This window comes from Cardiocondyla obscurior, linkage group LG17, assembly GCF_019399895.1.
Source record: "Cardiocondyla obscurior isolate alpha-2009 linkage group LG17, Cobs3.1, whole genome shotgun sequence".
NCBI lineage: Eukaryota > Metazoa > Arthropoda > Insecta > Hymenoptera > Formicidae > Cardiocondyla > Cardiocondyla obscurior.
Genome location: NC_091880.1, coordinates 1,424,556 through 1,441,912, shown reverse-complemented (window position 1 = coordinate 1,441,912; position 17,357 = coordinate 1,424,556). Strand labels below are relative to the sequence as shown.

The 17,357-nt window shown below is 38.1% G+C and overlaps 3 protein-coding genes across 15 annotated transcripts; 1 reads left to right on the top strand and 2 right to left on the bottom strand.

Annotated features, from left to right (window-relative positions):
* The first annotated feature begins 206 nt into the window (after positions 1-206).
* LOC139109446 (armadillo repeat-containing protein 8) lies at positions 207-4,421 on the top strand. 4 transcript variants are annotated; one of them, XR_011546835.1, is made up of 9 exons: positions 209-386; positions 511-584; positions 766-1,216; positions 1,311-1,802; positions 1,983-2,274; positions 2,854-3,377; positions 3,720-3,886; positions 3,993-4,092; positions 4,168-4,421. XR_011546835.1 is itself a non-coding variant. In XM_070668502.1 (8 exons), exons 1-8 carry the CDS (start codon positions 360-362, stop codon positions 4,170-4,172), a joined length of 2,238 nt encoding a protein of 745 aa, XP_070524603.1. In that variant the 5' UTR covers positions 207-359; the 3' UTR covers positions 4,173-4,421. The 4 variants fall into 4 exon arrangements, 3 of the variants coding, with proteins under 3 accessions (XP_070524603.1, XP_070524602.1, XP_070524604.1); XM_070668502.1 differs by having other exon boundaries at positions 207-386; positions 3,720-4,092; XM_070668503.1 differs by having other exon boundaries at positions 3,993-4,421.
* On the bottom strand, positions 4,418-8,145 carry Ica69 (islet cell autoantigen 1-like protein). Of its 3 annotated transcripts, none has more exons than XM_070668529.1 (6): positions 7,723-8,145; positions 6,592-6,857; positions 6,111-6,453; positions 5,724-5,999; positions 5,024-5,636; positions 4,418-4,952 (listed from the first exon to the last, which is right to left on the bottom strand). In XM_070668529.1, the coding sequence occupies exons 2-6, from the start codon at positions 6,797-6,799 to the stop codon at positions 4,833-4,835; spliced, it is 1,560 nt and encodes a 519-aa protein (XP_070524630.1). In that variant the 5' UTR covers positions 6,800-6,857; positions 7,723-8,145; the 3' UTR covers positions 4,418-4,832. The 3 variants fall into 3 exon arrangements, with proteins under 3 accessions (XP_070524630.1, XP_070524629.1, XP_070524631.1); XM_070668528.1 differs by having other exon boundaries at positions 7,727-8,145; XM_070668530.1 differs by lacking the exon at positions 6,592-6,857 and having other exon boundaries at positions 7,727-8,145.
* Positions 8,146-8,636: 491 nt separating this feature from the next.
* LOC139109451 (glycerol kinase 3) lies at positions 8,637-17,352 on the bottom strand. Of its 8 annotated transcripts, none has more exons than XM_070668520.1 (13): positions 17,201-17,352; positions 16,327-16,454; positions 13,020-13,355; positions 11,787-11,866; positions 11,350-11,608; positions 11,044-11,261; positions 10,684-10,896; positions 10,497-10,607; positions 10,145-10,401; positions 9,775-9,980; positions 9,559-9,702; positions 9,361-9,447; positions 8,637-8,921 (listed from the first exon to the last, which is right to left on the bottom strand). In XM_070668520.1, exons 3-13 carry the CDS (start codon positions 13,207-13,209, stop codon positions 8,824-8,826), a joined length of 1,863 nt encoding a protein of 620 aa, XP_070524621.1. In that variant the 5' UTR covers positions 13,210-13,355; positions 16,327-16,454; positions 17,201-17,352; the 3' UTR covers positions 8,637-8,823. The 8 variants fall into 8 exon arrangements, with proteins under 8 accessions (XP_070524621.1, XP_070524620.1, XP_070524622.1 ...); XM_070668519.1 differs by lacking the exon at positions 17,201-17,352 and adding an exon at positions 16,530-16,741; XM_070668521.1 differs by lacking the exon at positions 17,201-17,352 and adding an exon at positions 16,572-16,741.
* Between the last annotated feature and the right edge of the window lie 5 nt (positions 17,353-17,357).

The following is a 17,357-nucleotide window of genomic DNA, read 5'->3' as shown; positions in this document are numbered from 1 at the left end:
TACAAAAGAAGAAAAAAAAGATATTATTTTATAAAAAAATTAAATTAAATTAAGCAAAAAAAATATTTTACAATAGATAACAAAAAAAAATTATATAATCGTTCGTGAAAAGGGAATTCAAAGGCATTAGTGGCGAGGCTCGAACGGCCTGAGATACATTTCACGACGTTGGTATCACTGGCGGCGAGTTGAGCTTATTTTAGAACGCAAGAACGCAGCGCACGGTCAAATTGCGAGCGTTTCGCGTAGCCACGCGAGAGCTGGATTCGCTTGCTCGTGGCAGTCTTCTGCGTCCAGGAGCCGCCTGATTGAGCGGACCATTTCTCGGGGCATTTATGTGAGAACACAGCCGCGCGAAGATGGTGTCGGTGATGCAGCCGTATATGGTGAGTCCGAGGTCTAATCAGATTCGCGCGCGGCCCCCGGGGCCGCTCGCCAGCGGATCCGACGGACCTCCCACCATCGCCGTCGCCTCGAAGCTCACAACCCTCTCGCGTTATCTTCTTACAGGACATCGAGAGCTCAAGGAGCTACATCGACGAGCTATACTCCCCGGATGCGCAGAAGTGCCTGGAAGCGATTATGTTAGTTCAGTAAAAAAAAAAAAAATTAGCCGTTAACCTTTAGAATAATTACACTAATGAAACTCTAGCGATCTGTTCTTTCTTTTTTTACTTATTTTGTATAATTTTATGTAATTTTGTGTGATTTATATTTTTTTTTTATAAAAAAGATTGATATTTCATGACCTGGACGATTTTTTAGATGCCTCAAGAACTCTGTGATTGGCAGTAACAGGCAGAAGGGCTCGGTCATAGCTCAGGGTGTGGTACCTCGGCTCCTGCAACTGCTCGGGGATACGTCCGGCACCATCGGAGACCGCATAAGACTGGAATCTGCCGTGACACTGGGCTCCCTGGCCAAGGGCACTGACCAGCATGTACTGGCACTTATAGATTTAGGTGTAGTTCCATTACTCCTTCAGGTCTTGCTAACCTCACCGAGCCCGGAAATAGTTGCCGACAACAAGATCAAGATACTGGACTTGTTACACGAGGCCTGCTTGAGATGCCTGCGCACAGTTTTTCAGCACGCGGCAGCGCCGGTTCACTCGATCTATCAAGATCCAGCACTGGTCCCGCGGCTGTTGGTCCTCGCGAGTCGCTCGGTCACTTGTCAAGTCTGTGTTGCGACAATCTTGACTACGGCATGTAAGGTAAAGAGAGGTCTGGAACTCTTAAACATTAACAACTGTGTATAATACATTTATTTATTGCAAGAGGGAACTAATCTGCGAAATTGCTTGCCAGACGACGGAAGAGCAGAACGCACTGTCCAAGGGTGGCGCGGTAGAGACGCTGGCTATGCAATTGGATTCTCCCCTGTCAGACGTTCAGTTACCCGCTTTGGCCTGCCTGGCGAACATGTGTTATCAAAACCACATGGTGTCGGCTATGGTGGCGACGGCCAGTACGAGCAACGTTCACGGCAGAGTGGTACCTGTCGCTCTGGGTCAGCTGATGGGCCGCGAGAAGAGTTCGCTGATACAGCTCGAAGCGGCGAGGTGCATCGCCTACATGCACAGGGCTGGCGCATTGCCGTCCACCGACCCGCGAGTCGTCTATCGCGCCTTGCCCTGTCTCGTGCGCTTGTGTCACCGGGACAGGCCGCCGCGCGAAAGGGTAGCCGCGGCTGAGACGCTCGCGTATTTGACAGAGGTTGATACAGACCTACAGCGATTAGCTTCCATTAGTAACCACTTGATACCGACCTTGGCGGAGTTATTAAGACCACATCCGCAAGTAAGCAGAAATTATACTAAATATATTATTTAAAAATTATAATAAATACGTTATAATATAAAAATAAATTATACTAAATATGTTGAATATTGCAAAATCGATAAAGATAAAAATGAACATTATTACAGTGCTCAAGTAAAAATCGATTGTAATATTAATTTTTTTTTTTTCTCTGCCAAGGTCCAGGATGCGACACTGACGCAGGACATGCGACAAGCCGCGTTCAGAGCGTTTGCGTCTCTAGGAGCAAACGACGAAGATATTCGAAAGCGTATTATCGAAACGGAAAGTCTTATGGAACAAGTGGTTTCTGGTCTGCAGGACCCAGGCGGATCCCGCGTTCGTTTAGCCGCGGTTAGATGCTTGCACTCCCTCTCGAGGAGCGTGCAGCAGCTCCGCACTACATTTCAGGATCACGCAGTATGGAGGCCACTAATGCAGTTGTTACACGGAGCGGACAAGGGGTTGGAGGGTAAAATATGATAATACATTTACGATAAGCATTATAGGAACACGCTATGATAAACACTGAGAAAAACGCGTATGTTGCATGCACGTATACTGCATGTAACATACAAGAGACATATATTTAGTCTCGAGTCTCAAATTGACATTTTAACCAAAAAGAAAAAAAAAAAGATGCAATATTGGAAAAAAAAAGGGTTATTAATGTACAATGTGAGTTGTTCCTCCATTATTCTATATAAGACGAGAATAATTGTAGCTGACTTAAAATACACGCATCAAGAAAAATTCGCAGCCTCTTTACATTCTCGTTGGTGTTTTCAGTAAAAAAAAAAAAAAAATCTAGATATCGCAATTACAAACGTGAATTCGAAGTAGAGCGACTGTTTTTTCATGCGTGTAGACAAAGGTGACGAGACTCGTCGTCCCTGCATTAATTTTCTCTCCGCATTGTAAGATTGACTTTTCAAAAGAGATGAGCAAGAATAAAGAGATCAGTGCTTGTAATTAGCTGTTATTATTAGTATAATTACTCAATCGCCGACTGTATGTGTTTGCTATTAACATTGTCATTATTGTACTATAGGTAGAGGCGAGGGTGAAGGTGATTTATTAACTGTTGCCTCGAGTACTTTATGTAATTTACTGTTGGAGTTTAGTCCGAGCAAAGAGCCGATTCTCGAGTCCGGCGGCGTAGAATTGTTGTGTTCGCTCACGAAACGGCCGGAATCGGCGCTCCGACTGAACGGCATTTGGGCCCTAATGAATGTGGCCTTCCAAGCGGAGCAGCGCGTTAAGTCGCAAATACTCTCGTGCCTGGGCACGGATCAAATCTTTCGCCTTCTGGCCGATCCCGAGTTAGGCGTCTTGATGAAAACGCTCGGGCTCCTGCGAAACTTGCTCTCGACCAAGGCCCACATTGACCGCATTATGGGCGAGCACGCCACGCACGTTATGCAAGCGGTCATTTTGGTGCTGGAGGACCCGGAGCACCCTGCAGATGTTAAAGAGCAAGCGCTCTGCATTCTGGCAAATGTGGCCGACGGCGACCGGGCTAGAGATCATATCATGGCTAATGACGATGTGCTTAAGAAACTCATGGATTACATGGTTCGTATGGCGCCCAATCCACAGTCATTACCAGTACTTTATTAAATTAACATTCTTAGATAAGTCACTTAATTAATAGATAGGATAATAAGTATAAAAATAAATAAATGTAATAAGTAAAATAAAATAAAATAAATTTAATTTAATAAAGTTAATTAGTATTAAATACTTACGCTTTGTGAAAAAAAAGTAAGTTCCTATGGAGCTGCTTTGACTGTGAAGAAAAATATCGTAAGGTATACATTTATATTTGTTGAAATCCTATCTATTAATTCAATAGTTGTATCTTTTGAATGGCCATCGATTGTACAATTCGACGTTTTATGTGTACATTTTATTTAGATGCACAGCAATGTGAAACTGCAAGTCGCTGCTATTTTTTGTGTATGCAACCTAGTCTGGAGAGAAGAACCCGGCGCAGCCCAGCGACAAGCGCGTCTGCGAGAATTAGGGATCCACCGTATTCTGCAGCAGTTACGTCATACGAAAGACACTCAACTGTTTGAGAAGTACGAAAGACGAGTGTTACACCACTGCGCGTTATTTATTGTCGTGCGTTGTACCGCGAATTACTTTTGTCCGACGGACTACTCTTATCTCTGGTTTCCGTTTCAGAGTCAAGACTGCCCTATCACAATTCTACGAACCTTGAACTTTGGCACGTACCGTCGACGAGGATTAGGATATGATTTCAAGTGTCTTTTTTACATTTCAAGTACGTTAACGAGTTAAACGAAGTTAACACTGTGATCACCTCGGTTGATAATGTATAATTGAACGTTACAAACAGGATGAACAAGCTGATATATTCTGAGCCTATGCCTGTAATCTATTTCTGTAGTATTTATTTAACTTAAACGGAGGAAACGCTGGGATTACTCGCTCGCTTGTTTCGATGAAGTGTTTGATACATATTATGTACAATATTGGTTTACAAGCAGAGGCTTCAGATGTGGATTGTCGTATGCAATAAAAAAGAAGAAAAGAAGTTAAAGGGACAAGTAAAATTATGAAAAAAATTGAAATAAATAGAAAGCAAACACTTTTATGCGGTATAATTCCACACCTTTAAATATATCCGTTAGAAATACAAAGAATTCCACAGTAAAACTTATACTGAATTAATAATTTATATTGAAGATCTCGTAAAATATATTATATATATATATATGAAAGAAAATATAACGTTAACTAGCGCATGTGTTAATAAACATTACATTTTATATCTTCGGTACTTGTCTGCTTTTAGTTTATATGAAAAATTATGTAGTTTTCTCTAACGGTTTTGATTTTTATGACGGTAATAATAAATCTGGAATGTTGAATTTGAAAGTTCATACTGGTAGTAATCACTGGCATGAAAACGAATATACGCTCGTCGATAACAAATGACAGATCGATCGTTCCTATATCCTTACAAATATCAGGTAAAAGAGCGAATAAATGCATGACAAGTTAAGCAGAAGCGTTACTATCGCCGGAAAGATTCTCCATTGGATTGTTGGCCAATGGATCCAACTCTGCGAATAAATCCAACCACGAGTTACCTTTTTGCCTTCCAGTCTTACTCTTTTTCTATGGAAAGAACATTATGATATTAATTGCGGACTGATTTTGCGAGCTTTACACACCCGGCGGGTACTTACTTTGTCATCCAGGTTACCGGCAGTGCTTTTCTGTCCCATACCCAGCGCCGCGTCCCCCAGACTCTGCTTCAAAATGCTGGGCGGTAGAAAAGTGTCGTGTGATATACCCTCCCAGTCGCTGTTCGTAGACTGTTGCTTGTCGTTCAGGATTTCGTCGAAAAGCGCCGCGCTTTCGGAAGCCAATAAATTTAATGATTGTTGCTGCTGTGCCTCCGATGACAGAGAGGACAAGTCGGATAAATTAAAATCAGTGTTCTCGAATATATCCATGACTGATTTCTGCTCCTCGGAGCTTTTGTTAAATGCGGCTCGGTCACTTTTTTCGGTTTTATTCGTCAATTGTTCGGCATTATTGGACGCATCTTTTTTGAGAATGAGGTTTCCAAAAAACTCCTCAAGACTTTTATCGTTTTCCGTGTCTTTTGTGTCGCACACAATTCCGTTTCTCGAAGAATCGGCAGTTTCCAAATGTATCAATGTGTCTTTCGACTCATTATCTATATCTAAAAGTTTCTCGTCTTTCTTGCTTTTTTCCGACGTTTTGCTTTCCGAGTTTGTAGCCTCCTGAGCCTCTTCAACGTCGTCATGATAATCCATGTCGAAAAATTGTAATCTGAAAATTAACATAGCAAAAATAGCATCGCACAGCATTTATTATTTATATTAATATAAATTTATATATATCTCGTAAATAACTTACTTATCCTTCTCGTCTAAATCGTCGTCACCGCCAGTTTCTTGAGCTAATTTGCTGGAGGTCTCCGCCAGCTCACGCACAACCGTAAAATCATAACGCTGATAGCCTTTGAAGCTGTTAGCTATTGTAGAATACGCTTGTGCAGATTTCTTCGTGAAATTTAGGAGTGTGGTTTGATACAAAACTAAGGCGTGACTGAACATGTTACATCTCGCCGCCGCTAACAAATCAACCTTCTGAAGACAGTCGAGAGCTAGATTGTCAAAGACTATTTTGCCCCTGAAAAGCAACAAACGTACACGTTAAATAATAATATATATTTTATATATTAGTATATAATAATTATAATTTTTTGCAACATTGTATGACTATGCAAGACATAGAACTCACTGTTTAACGCGCGCTTGAACCTTTTTATATTTTTCTAACTGCTTGGACGTGTCGGGATCTAAATCGGCAGATATATTTTTCATCCATGACAGAGCGGCTCGATACTCCGTGCGGGCCTTTTCCATCGCTTGCACATTTTGCAAAGTGTCTTCAATGGCTCTTTGCCGAAACGTTTCCACCTCCTGGTACAGTCGACCCAGAGGCGCTCTCAGTGCGAGTCTCTGTTGGCCAGAGTAAGACAAGGACTTGCCAACGGCCGACATCATCTTGCCAGCGCGCGTCTTGTCTTGTTTCCCGGCATCTTTCAGAAAACGTCCCATTGCATTTTCTTCCTGGGCCAAATCTTAACGAATCAAAAATTAATTAGTTACTTCATTATTACACTACTTAGGCAGTCAGTTTTTTTTTTTTTTTTAAAGCAACAAGATCTATTTACGATAATCGACAGTTATTTCGAGTTAGAAGTTATGTTAGAACGCACTGCATAGTCTTTCTTGATATTTATCAATAACCCTTTGCAAGTAGAAGCAGGAATCCTGAATACTGCGGAACAGTTCTAATTTGGCGTCTAGCTCAGCGTCTGAAGCGACAATGCACTCATCCTCCTTCTTCCCTAACTTCTGAGACAGAGCCTGCTTTCTCACCCAGAATTGGTACTGCATTTTTATGATGGCGGAATCGTCATGCATAGACTTTTGTACCCAGCAATCAAAGGCATTTCCCGATACGCCCGCTGCACCTCTGTTACTACATGCATGGTAGAAAAAAATTTCGTAAATTTTTTGTTAAATGTGACAACAGTAGTGTTAGACTTACATGCACAGAAAAATAGAACACTGTTAATAGGAAATCAAGCAATTATTAAATACATGTTTTAATGTTAGCTTATTAGTGTTTTTTTATTTTATTTTATTTTATTTATTTATTAATTTTTTTTTTTAATCTTACTAATATAAATACTTTTTTTTGAAGGGGAAGGACTAAATAGGAAAAAAATAATAAAAAAAACAAAAAAGACTATTCTTTTTTAACACAATAGAAAAATGGACTGAAAAAGCTACAGTAAAATAGACAATCAGTTTTGCATGATGTCTATTAATGCAAATATATGTATTTATTATCTCAATTGATAAGACAAAAAAAGGAAAGACTATGAGTTTCCCAGATAACTTATCAAGCACACAGGAAATAAGAACAAAAAGGCTGCACTTCCTCAATACAACAGAAAGTTATTTGCAAACTCATTAAGAATCCTGTTAATCAATCTCACCCTATTCTATTAATAACATAAAGAAATGCAAACTACCATATTGATTCAATTTATTCTGCTTTACATTTCTATCAAAGGTGAACCCACTCAGGTAATTCTCACTCGCGTCATTCTGTCTTCATTATTAAGCAAGAACTAAAGAAGTACATTACAGGGTAACAATGTTACATGATGAGGATTGAGAAGGAGTAAGACTTGTTGTCAGTATGGATAAAGAACAACTGTTGGATTAACTGTTAGATTGTCGTGTCGGGTTGTTTCCAATCGCTTCTCGATCGCTTTTTTAGCTCAAGCCGCGACAACGGGACTCGGGCGAGGCTGGGGAGCGAGCAGAGGAAATACTTACTAAGCGTTCATCGCAGAAGAGCAGCTGATGCGTACGCGAAACGTGAATGTTCACAAGCGCGGGACGCAGGGCTCGAGGCCCCGTGCGTGCGTACGCCGTCGTTCTACGGTAAGTTTATCGCATAATGCACATACGTTGTTGTTCCACATTCGATCGTATTCGTGACGTGCCGCGTCAACGAGACTAAAAGGCCATGTTGTATACCGCGCGAAGTAATCGTTGAACACGACACGACAGCCGACGACACGACAGTGCGATGTGAAATGGTTGATTGGTCAGCAAGAAAATGTGGGGATTTAATTCGAGACGAACGACCAACGATACAAGCCTAATGGCTTTATTATCGCCACACGTCGCGCGCCGCGTCATGTTGCGGACAAGTCTGAAACAGAACGTTATGTATAGTATGTGTAACCGCGAAAAATACGAAACTACGTTAATTGTCAAATTTCTGAAAGCAAAGAAAAAAAATACATTGATACATAATTTATTGCAATTAACGCACAACTATTATACTTGTTATTTTAATTTAACTTTTAATTTCAATAAATTTTATTTTCCATCAAAGTAATACCCTAAACTGTCACCAGTAAATAGTATAAGTTGAAGGGAATAAAGCTGTACAATTAACGTTCCACACATATTTTTACAATAAATAATAACAATTAATACGCTGATTATTTGTATTCACATGAGGAACTTAATTTCAAATACGTATTCCACAAAAATTGTGATATTGTTCCATTACATATTGCACAAAAAATCAGGTATCAACATTTTACTAACAATAAATGGAAATAATAAATACTATAACATTACTATATACACAATATTTTGTGCCGACTGCATATAATGTCTAAAATTCTGTGAAAATGCGTTAAACCTGATAAGATGCTGACTCGGAAAAGTATAGATTGTATGAAACATATTTAATCTAAACGAAGCAATTTTATCGGTCTGATAATACATTACTCGTTACACACTCGACGTACATGAGTGAGCAGGTTTCACATTACGTCACTAAAATCGTTTTTAGACTGCAATTAGAGCTATCCGCCGACTAATATAACATGCGTATCGATAGTGTTTATTTGTCGTCACCGATTCGCTACGTAATGACTTAATCGTAAAAGAAGGAAGCTCGATATTAAGAACCAGCTGGCAGGAATGGACGCCAGCATACGATACCTTTCATCTGAAATAAGTACGACATTCTTATAATTACTTAATAAAATATTAGTCTATTTTTAATTAAAATATTCTAATACTAATAAAAAGGAGAGAATTATAATAAATTTTTATTTACAAAAACATAGCAGAATGAGTAACATAAAAGTAATGAACATAAAGCATATAATAAAAATATAAGCGAAAGTAAGCAAAGTACTTTAGTAAGCGAAGCAATGAAATAATGCAACAAATAAAATTGACTTTTAACAAGTCGGATTTAAATTTAATAATTTTTAAATATATACAATTTTTAATTTTATAAGCACAAAAAAAATGTATGTGCATGATACATTAAAAAAAACCATTGTTCTCGTGTCAAATAGATAAAATAGAGTTTTTTAACAAAGAATCCTTAATCACACCAGTCACCACAGCATTTGCTTGTTTGATATTTTTTAATTTACCTGTCATTTGACTGGACATTTTTCCTGTCACCCAACCTAAACTTCTTTGTACTGCCATTTTCCATTTTTTATACCTTGCATCTCTCTCTAAAAACGAAAAAAAAGGATACAGTAAAAGTTACGTTATAATGTTACGCGATACATTTGCAGAAAATTAATAAATAACAAATTTTCAAATCGTTTAGTTACAAGAATTACCTTCCGGAGTGGTGGTTGGGAGAAAAGTATCAGTTGGCACTGTTTCTACTTCCTCGCCTTCTAGATCCCAAACATCTATCCCTTCAGCGTGTCCGGCAGTCATTGCTACACCTAAAGCTGTGATGTCAGGCATAGTTGATCTAACTGTTGGTAGAAACAAAAGCACAATTAATTTTTAATCAAACATGATTGCAATTTCTAATCAAAATTACTTACATACTGGTGTGCCGCATAAATCGGCCTGTAATTGCATAAGGAGATTATTAGTTGACATCTTCCCGTCTGTATTTAACTTCGTTAACGGAAATCCGCAATCTTTATACATCGCTTCAAGAATGTCTCTGGTTTGAAAGCATACCGCTTCGAGAGACGCTCTAATTATGTGCTGTTTCGTCGTAAACGCAGTAAGCCCACAAATTATTCTAAAAATAAAAGAAAATTAACTTCTTTTTTTTAAGAATATACCTATTAAATATTACATAAAAAAATTGTAATTAAATAATATTAATTTCTACATTGTTTATACTTCTACAAAAGAAAAAAACTTCAAGAAATAATCGGAGCATCTTTGAAATATTTTACTAACCCCCTTGCATCTTTCCTCCAATAAGGTGCATACAATCCGCTAAAAGCCGGGACAAAATACACATCTCCTGTGCTAAATACGCTTTGAGCCAAATGTTCACTTTCATGGACATCCTTTATGAGTTTCATATTATCCCGTAGCCATTTAATAGCTGCACCCGCAACCGCGATTGAACCTTCTAATGCATAGACAGGTGGACTCTTCGGTCCTAATTGATATGCAACGGTTGTAACTAATCCGTGAGAAGAATGTACTCTCTGAAAAAAATGCATAATAGATAATACTGTAAAATAATTGACATAAAAAACTAAGCAAGTCTTTAAACATTTATAAATATTTGAAAATTACATACAGTATGTCCCGTATTACATAGTAGGAAACAACCACTTCTATACGTATTTTTTGCTTGGCCCTTTTTCAAGCAATTTTGACCTACTAAAGCAGATTGTTGATTTCCTAAAATCTAATAGAAAAAAAAAAGAGATAAAATAAAAAGATGTATTTTATATCTATGATAATTTTTATTATAAATTACGTACGCCGGATATGGGAATACCAATCAGTGGACCGATCGAGATTTTGCCGTATATTTCGGAACTGCTTCTGATCTCTGGCAGCATTTGCATAGGAATGTCGAAATATCTGCATAATGTAGGATCCCAGGAGAGCGTTTCAATATTCATTAACATCGTTCTCGACGCGTTTGTAACATCGGTTATATATAGTCCGTTGTTTTTGCCTCCTGTTAAATTCTGCAATATCGAAATGTTAATTTTTATAATGTTAATATATTTCCATTGCGCTCAAGACGTAACTGAATATAGTAATTGATTTAATTAACACAGTAATTAATAGCTTAATCATGTTGTTAATTATCACTAATATTTTTTATCACGTACCCAAACAACCCACGTATCCATAGTCCCTACTTTACACCGCCTCTCGCGAATTGCTTTTTTTACGGTCGGCTCGTTGTCCTTCAACCAACGAATTTTCAAAGCCGAGAAGTACGGGCTCACGGGCAAGCCGCATAAGGGCTTCAAATGATTCTTACTTTGATCCGGAAACTTTGCTATAATCTGATCTACAATTGCATCAGTTCTGATGTCGGACCACACTGAAATTAATTATATTTCCTTTAGGTTTTTCTTCGGAAAAAGAAATTTTTCTTTCACAAAAGATTACGAAATAGAACTTCTACTTACCTATGGCGTTATAAAGAGGATCGCCAGTAACAGCGTCCCACAATATCGTAGTTTCTCTCTGGTTGGTAATACCGACCGTAACGATCTCGTCGATCTTAATACCTAGTATTTCCAATTTATTAACTACATCCTTAATGCAAGCTTTTACCGCAAAAAGAATTTCTTTGGGATCCTGCTCCACCCATCCTTCTTGCGGACTAATTTGCTCTATATCGATTTGATGGGATGCGACCTCCGCAATATGTTTTGCATTAAATACCTGCAGACATAATTTACACTTTGAGTGATAAACTGTTTAAACAATGATTATTCGATAAAAATAAAATACACAAGTGTTCATCAAAAGAGATATTTTAATTTATACACATATTCTATAAAAACGTTTAGAAGAGTGGAATATTATTAAGTAAAAAATGACTATTTTACAGCAATCTTACCACAAAACGGACAGTCCGCGTGCCAACATCGATTACGCCAACAAATGGTCCAGTTTTTTTCACAGTGTTTGACATTGCATCTAAAACGAAAAATTATTATCATTTTTAAATACATATGTAAGTAATTTAATTAAATATATTACAATTATATGTATTTTGTGTGCATCAGATTTGTATATCTTTCAAATTCTAACGCTTCAGATCTTGCAAACACATTTATTGAGATGTATCAAAGTTCAAAGATTCTCTTGTCACATTTACGTCAACATTTTTATAAAAATTCGTTGACACTACAATATTAATTATCATATTTTATTATATTTGCTGTATCGTATCGATTGAAAACTCGTAAATTAATAAATGAGTATGCTAATGAGTAAATAATGCGTACTTATTTCATAAATTTTACGTATTTTGTACGTATCTTCTTCTAAATGATACAAGCGGAATTATATCCGGTTTCTGTTATTCAGTCAAAATTTAATCGGTTAAAGTTCCGTTCAAATTACGTGAGGTCACAATAAATGTAGAAGCTACGTCATCACCCTTATCAACATTCGAGTTTCAGTGGACTGCTGAAACGTTTAAAGTCCAGGGTTGTACATACAAACACTCATACACACATAAGCCTATCCGCGATCGACTGTTAATATTTCTTTGATCAAATGTAATCAAATGTAATCAAAGCTGAACTCGAGTACAATCATAATTTACAAAAGTACAAGAAACACTTTTTTTTTTCTTTCCTAATTAATTTTTAACGTCAGCTGGCAAATGATTTCGTTCGAGTCTTATAAAAAGAAAAAGGCTAGTAAAATATGTATATTACAAAAATATTACAGGTATTCGAAAGTAAAATTGTATATGCACGTTATCGTTATATCGAAGTGTGTACGCGTGACCTACTTTGAATACCGATTATTTTAATGGATGATTAGAAACGAATAACTTGATAATTGATAAAAAAAAATTAGCCGTTAATAATTGTTCTTTCCGGGTGAGGTTTATCTTATCCGCGATAACAGATTCAGGCTCGATCGTGCAGTTTCGAAGTCACTTGCGCTCCAGTGGAAACACGGGATATTCTCGAGCTCATCGACAATCACGTTTTTTATTTCTCTGGAAAAAAAAAAGCGATTGCGCGTCGTCAATCTGACACTAAACTGCACACGTAAACACCGACGTGAATCCGGTTTGCCGCTGTTGCGCGGCGTAACATACAATCGCACTCACCTGCGTTCTTGTACGAGTAATATTTGAAGATACTCGTTCTTCGGCCGGTTTCAGATTCTTCCATTTCTAAAGACGCGGTCGAATCTTCGAGGGAGTCGAATCCTTCCGGCGTGCTTCTTTCGCTCGCGGTCTCGGTGTCCTCGGTATCTCCAGTCCCTTCTGCATTTTCGCTCACATCTTGCAGCTCCATCAATCACGGCGTGCTCCTTTCTTTTCCGGATAACGACGGCGTTAGCGATAACTCCTCGCGGCTGTTGAAACACGACGCTCGCCGATCGATCGTCTCACCTTATTGTTGGCGCGGCGATAATTTCCCGGATCGGATGACGTTGATTCCTGAAATCGTACGTAGGGATCAAGCCGCGGTACTCGAACGTCACGCGCGCGAGTGTGTTGACCAGAATGCGATGAAATCGTCAGCGACCTGGCCAGGACACCCCGCCGTCTTGCACTTTTCCCCTTCTCACGCACTAGGTACTAACGTAAGTACTCGCGAGTTTCGTTTCGTTTCGTGGTCACGGCCAGGTCCCGAATTAGTTGCCCGCGGTACACTCGAAAAAAGATATTCTTCATTCTTGGCCGGTCGACGTCCAACCTTTTGAATACGGCCAATTCGACTACGTGGCGCGTTTACAGAAAGTCGGAAAGGCATTAATTTTCAACGTCCTCCGCATAAACGAGAACCAATGTCGCGCCTAGACAATCTATTTCCATTGCGTGACTTCAGTCAAGTAATCTTATTAATTTACCGTTCAAATTGTACAAAAATTAACGCAGTGAAAATTTATTAATTCAACTTCGCAAATTCTGTCAAATGCACTGTTTTACTTAAAAGAAAATTATTTTAATAAAAAGAAAGATACCGTTGTAGAGTTCTCGACGTCGTCGCTGAACGATCGCAGCAAAAGAATAAACCATCTTTTTCTTTTTTTTTTTGCAAAAAAGATAGTCGATTTTCGCTTCCTCAGTTCATTTCTTTAGTGACACAAACAAGCAATACCGACCCGATTTTTTTTTTGTGGTTTTAAACCTGTACGCACGTGGTTTTCGAACTGAACGTGAGTACTGGAGACATATGATGCTGAACAGAGACATCGTTATAAAGCGAAGAGAGAGGCCGCATATATGCGTTCGTAGTTTTTCCTGGGAAGCATCGGACTACCCGAGAGTATAAGCTACGGTCCGGTCTTATATAGGAATTGCATCGGACTACAGTGTTAGCGAGAAACCAAACGAGAACGCGATCCCTATCCCAGTCTCCGAAGTTCTTGCAACCGGAGCCAGTGATGCATACCGGATGACATTTGGTGCATATATCGATCATCGCGAGGCAATCGAAAGCCATTTTCATACAGTTTAAAATTATTTAACTTAAATAATCGTTGTCAAGTTTAAGGTGATAACCGCCTAGCGGTCGAGACTCTAAACTAAAATGCATCGGGCAATATGCATCCGACGATGGCGTTGCATGCCCTTCGTGGCGCGGACATTTAAAACCGCGACTCACAATATAAGAAAAAGAAAACCCGCTTTTTTGCGACAATAACACGCACGTGAATGATTAACTTTCTCAAATTGCTCTCGGTAAAAAATTAATAATAAAGTAAAAAATATAATTTCTAAAGAAACTAAACCCCACCGTTCAAGTTACCATCTAGACGCAAAAATAGGACGTTCGAGTAAAACTAAATGCATTATTGCGACAATAAACTGGATATCGAGACTGATGCGAAATTGAAAATTACTGATATCTCCGAGGATTATCTGCAGGCGAATTTTTAAAATCTTCAATAATGCACGACAAAGAATGTTAAGTGCAAAGTTCAAAGGTGGCACTGATAAATTGATGAACTTTAGTCTTTCGTCTGTCGAGTAATTGAAATGCTACGAGAATACGGATGTGTTTTAGTTTTAATACAGGCAAATCGTATCAGCAATTCCTATCTACCGAATTACTGGACTTTATTCAATTTACATACCAAAACATTCAATCAACATGAAAAAGATAAATTAATTATCAATTAACTTAAAGTTGTACCATTTCAATTTTAGCTCGAAACAATTAAATTTTACTCAATAATATACCTAGATATCCTGGCACACGAAAATTCCTTTTTATTATCTCACGTCCAGGCAAAATTCCAAGGAATCAACTCCTGTCATAGACACATGCAGACGTGTGCAATGTATCGAAAGAGACAGACGATAATAGAGAATGCAGTTTCATTGAGATTGAGAAACTCACAGAGAAAGCTCCTAAGCTAAATACCAGAAAGTTCACACTCGACAGAGGCCACGTGGAGTTTCAGTATACCGTTACGACACTTCTAAGTAAAGTTCGCCCCACACCGGCTCGACCACGTGGAGGCGCCTCCGCGCGGAGAAGGCGGGAATCCGCGATATATATCGACCAGAACTATATATCAATTGCCTACTTTCCCAACATTAATCCAATTCTACTTCTCATTGAAAATTAACTTGAATTTTCTCGCCATAAATGTATGAAAGATATTCCACGCAGAGAATTTTACAACAAAATAGAAAAGACAAAAATTTTTAAAAATTAAAAAATTACAAATTTTAATATGTCGTTTTGGCATTAAATTAATTGTAAGTTTGAGAATTTAGATTTAGGTTAACTTTATTGTCAGAATTACTAAATTAAAATTTTTTTACGTTTTTTTTTTTTTATACGTTGGATATTTTAAGACATAACAAATGACTACCAATTTATTTCGTGTAGACACACTTACATCATCAAAAGATGTTTTCATAGGATCTAGTAAAGATAAGTTTTATTCTACATTTTGATATTGATAAGTTACTTCAATAATAATACATTTAATCTAAAATTATTGTATTATATACGATTTTTGTAACCTCAACTAAATTTCCATTGAGAGATAGAGTCAGATTATGATTAAAAAAGTAGGCAATTGATATACAATTAAATTATAACATTGCCTGTTAGCTAATTAAGTTAGTTTCATTGTAAATAATTTATTTATCTCAGGGCTAATTTTTCTCACCTCTACTTCACTCTGACTCTTCAATGAAATCAAATGGAATGTTAGAACATTACATGCACTAAGTTTCCATCAAAGTGTGAGTGGAGTCAGAGTTGAGAAAGTAGCCCTTAGATAAATTATTTACAATGGAACAAACATAGCTGAAAGATAATGTCGTAATTTAACCACATATCAATCAATTGCCTACTTTCCCAATTAGAGAAATAATCAACGAAAAAGATAGAGAATTGACTGGTACATACACAAGACTCAAATTTTATACTTTCATCAATACTTACAACATGCATACGGTCACGGTTACCCTCATGGTCCTTCTACTACGAGAACGTTTAACCAGTATTATTTGGAACCAAGTCACTCGTATCACAATCTTAATTCACCCTTGTATTCTTCTCAGCAGCCACCTCTAAATAATGTTGATCACAATATTAACTTTGAATAAATGCCTTTCTATTTTACTATTAAGATTTAAAAAATGTACACTGAAAGGTAAAATATTGGCGTTTACTGAGGGTTGGCGTACGTGTGCGTGACTTTTCTCTCACAATTCTTTTCCTCGGCCACCGAGGACCGTCTTCGGTGACCGGCGCTCCGCGGTATACATGCTGCGGCGCTTCGTGCGTGACTTGACGAACACCATGCTAAGGTTATGTATGTATGTTCACCGAAGAGCAGATATGCTGTTTTCTGCGGCGACAGCGGCTAGAGTACGTACGTAATCTTAGGCGGCAGAGGTAGAGGATGAAGAGAACGGGAAGATATCAGTCATCGGCAAACCGGCCGGCGCGGTATATAGATGCGGTACATGTGAAACTCGACGTGTACGACGCTAGAATAAAGTCACGTTCGCTAGCTGCCGTCGTCATATCTGCCTCTCAGCGTACTGTATATGTATGCCTCGCAAGATGTTCTTCTTTGCCACCCGGACCCGATGCCGGTGCAAATATTTTATCACATTTATATGCGTTTTTATATTATTCTATTCTCTTACAATTTCTTTTCTTTCCTGACTTTATTATAATTATTTTATTAAATATACAAACTACCACCCGTAGTTTTACGATTTGACATTTTATTTCGAACATTGTATTTCGAACACCGCACTGTACGTGCGGTGTAAAATGAGAATAAATTGATATTAGAAATTATTACCTTATTTTTCCTTCTTTTTGAATTTAGTGGCCAATTGTGCCGTTTTTTATTTATTCCGCCATATTTCCTTCGCCGTGGAGCCGAATCCAATCGGCATAACGACCAAATGCCGGGTACTTTAGGAACACGCTTTAGGTAACTTCCTGTCGTCGACAGG

Coding starts and splice junctions, on each gene's coding strand:
- LOC139109451 (XM_070668520.1), bottom strand. CDS start 13,209: ATGGAGCTGCAAGATGTGAGCGAAAATGCAGAAGGGACTGGAGATACC. Junction 11,609..11,786: donor CGCGGACTGTCCGTTTTGTG/GTAAGATTGCTG, acceptor TTATGTCTGCAG/GTATTTAATGCAAAACATAT. Junction 9,981..10,144: donor TGGAGGAAAGATGCAAGGGG/GTTAGTAAAATA, acceptor TTTTATTTTTAG/AATAATTTGTGGGCTTACTG.
- LOC139109446 (XM_070668501.1), top strand. CDS start 360: ATGGTGTCGGTGATGCAGCCGTATATG. Junction 1,803..1,982: donor TATTAAGACCACATCCGCAA/GTAAGCAGAAAT, acceptor TTCTCTGCCAAG/GTCCAGGATGCGACACTGAC. Junction 2,275..2,853: donor AGCGGACAAGGGGTTGGAGG/GTAAAATATGAT, acceptor ATTGTACTATAG/GTAGAGGCGAGGGTGAAGGT.
- Ica69 (XM_070668528.1), bottom strand. Junction 6,454..6,591: donor ATATCAAGAAAGACTATGCA/GTGCGTTCTAAC, acceptor TGATTCGTTAAG/ATTTGGCCCAGGAAGAAAAT. Junction 4,953..5,023: donor CCGGTAACCTGGATGACAAA/GTAAGTACCCGC, acceptor TTCTTTCCATAG/AAAAAGAGTAAGACTGGAAG.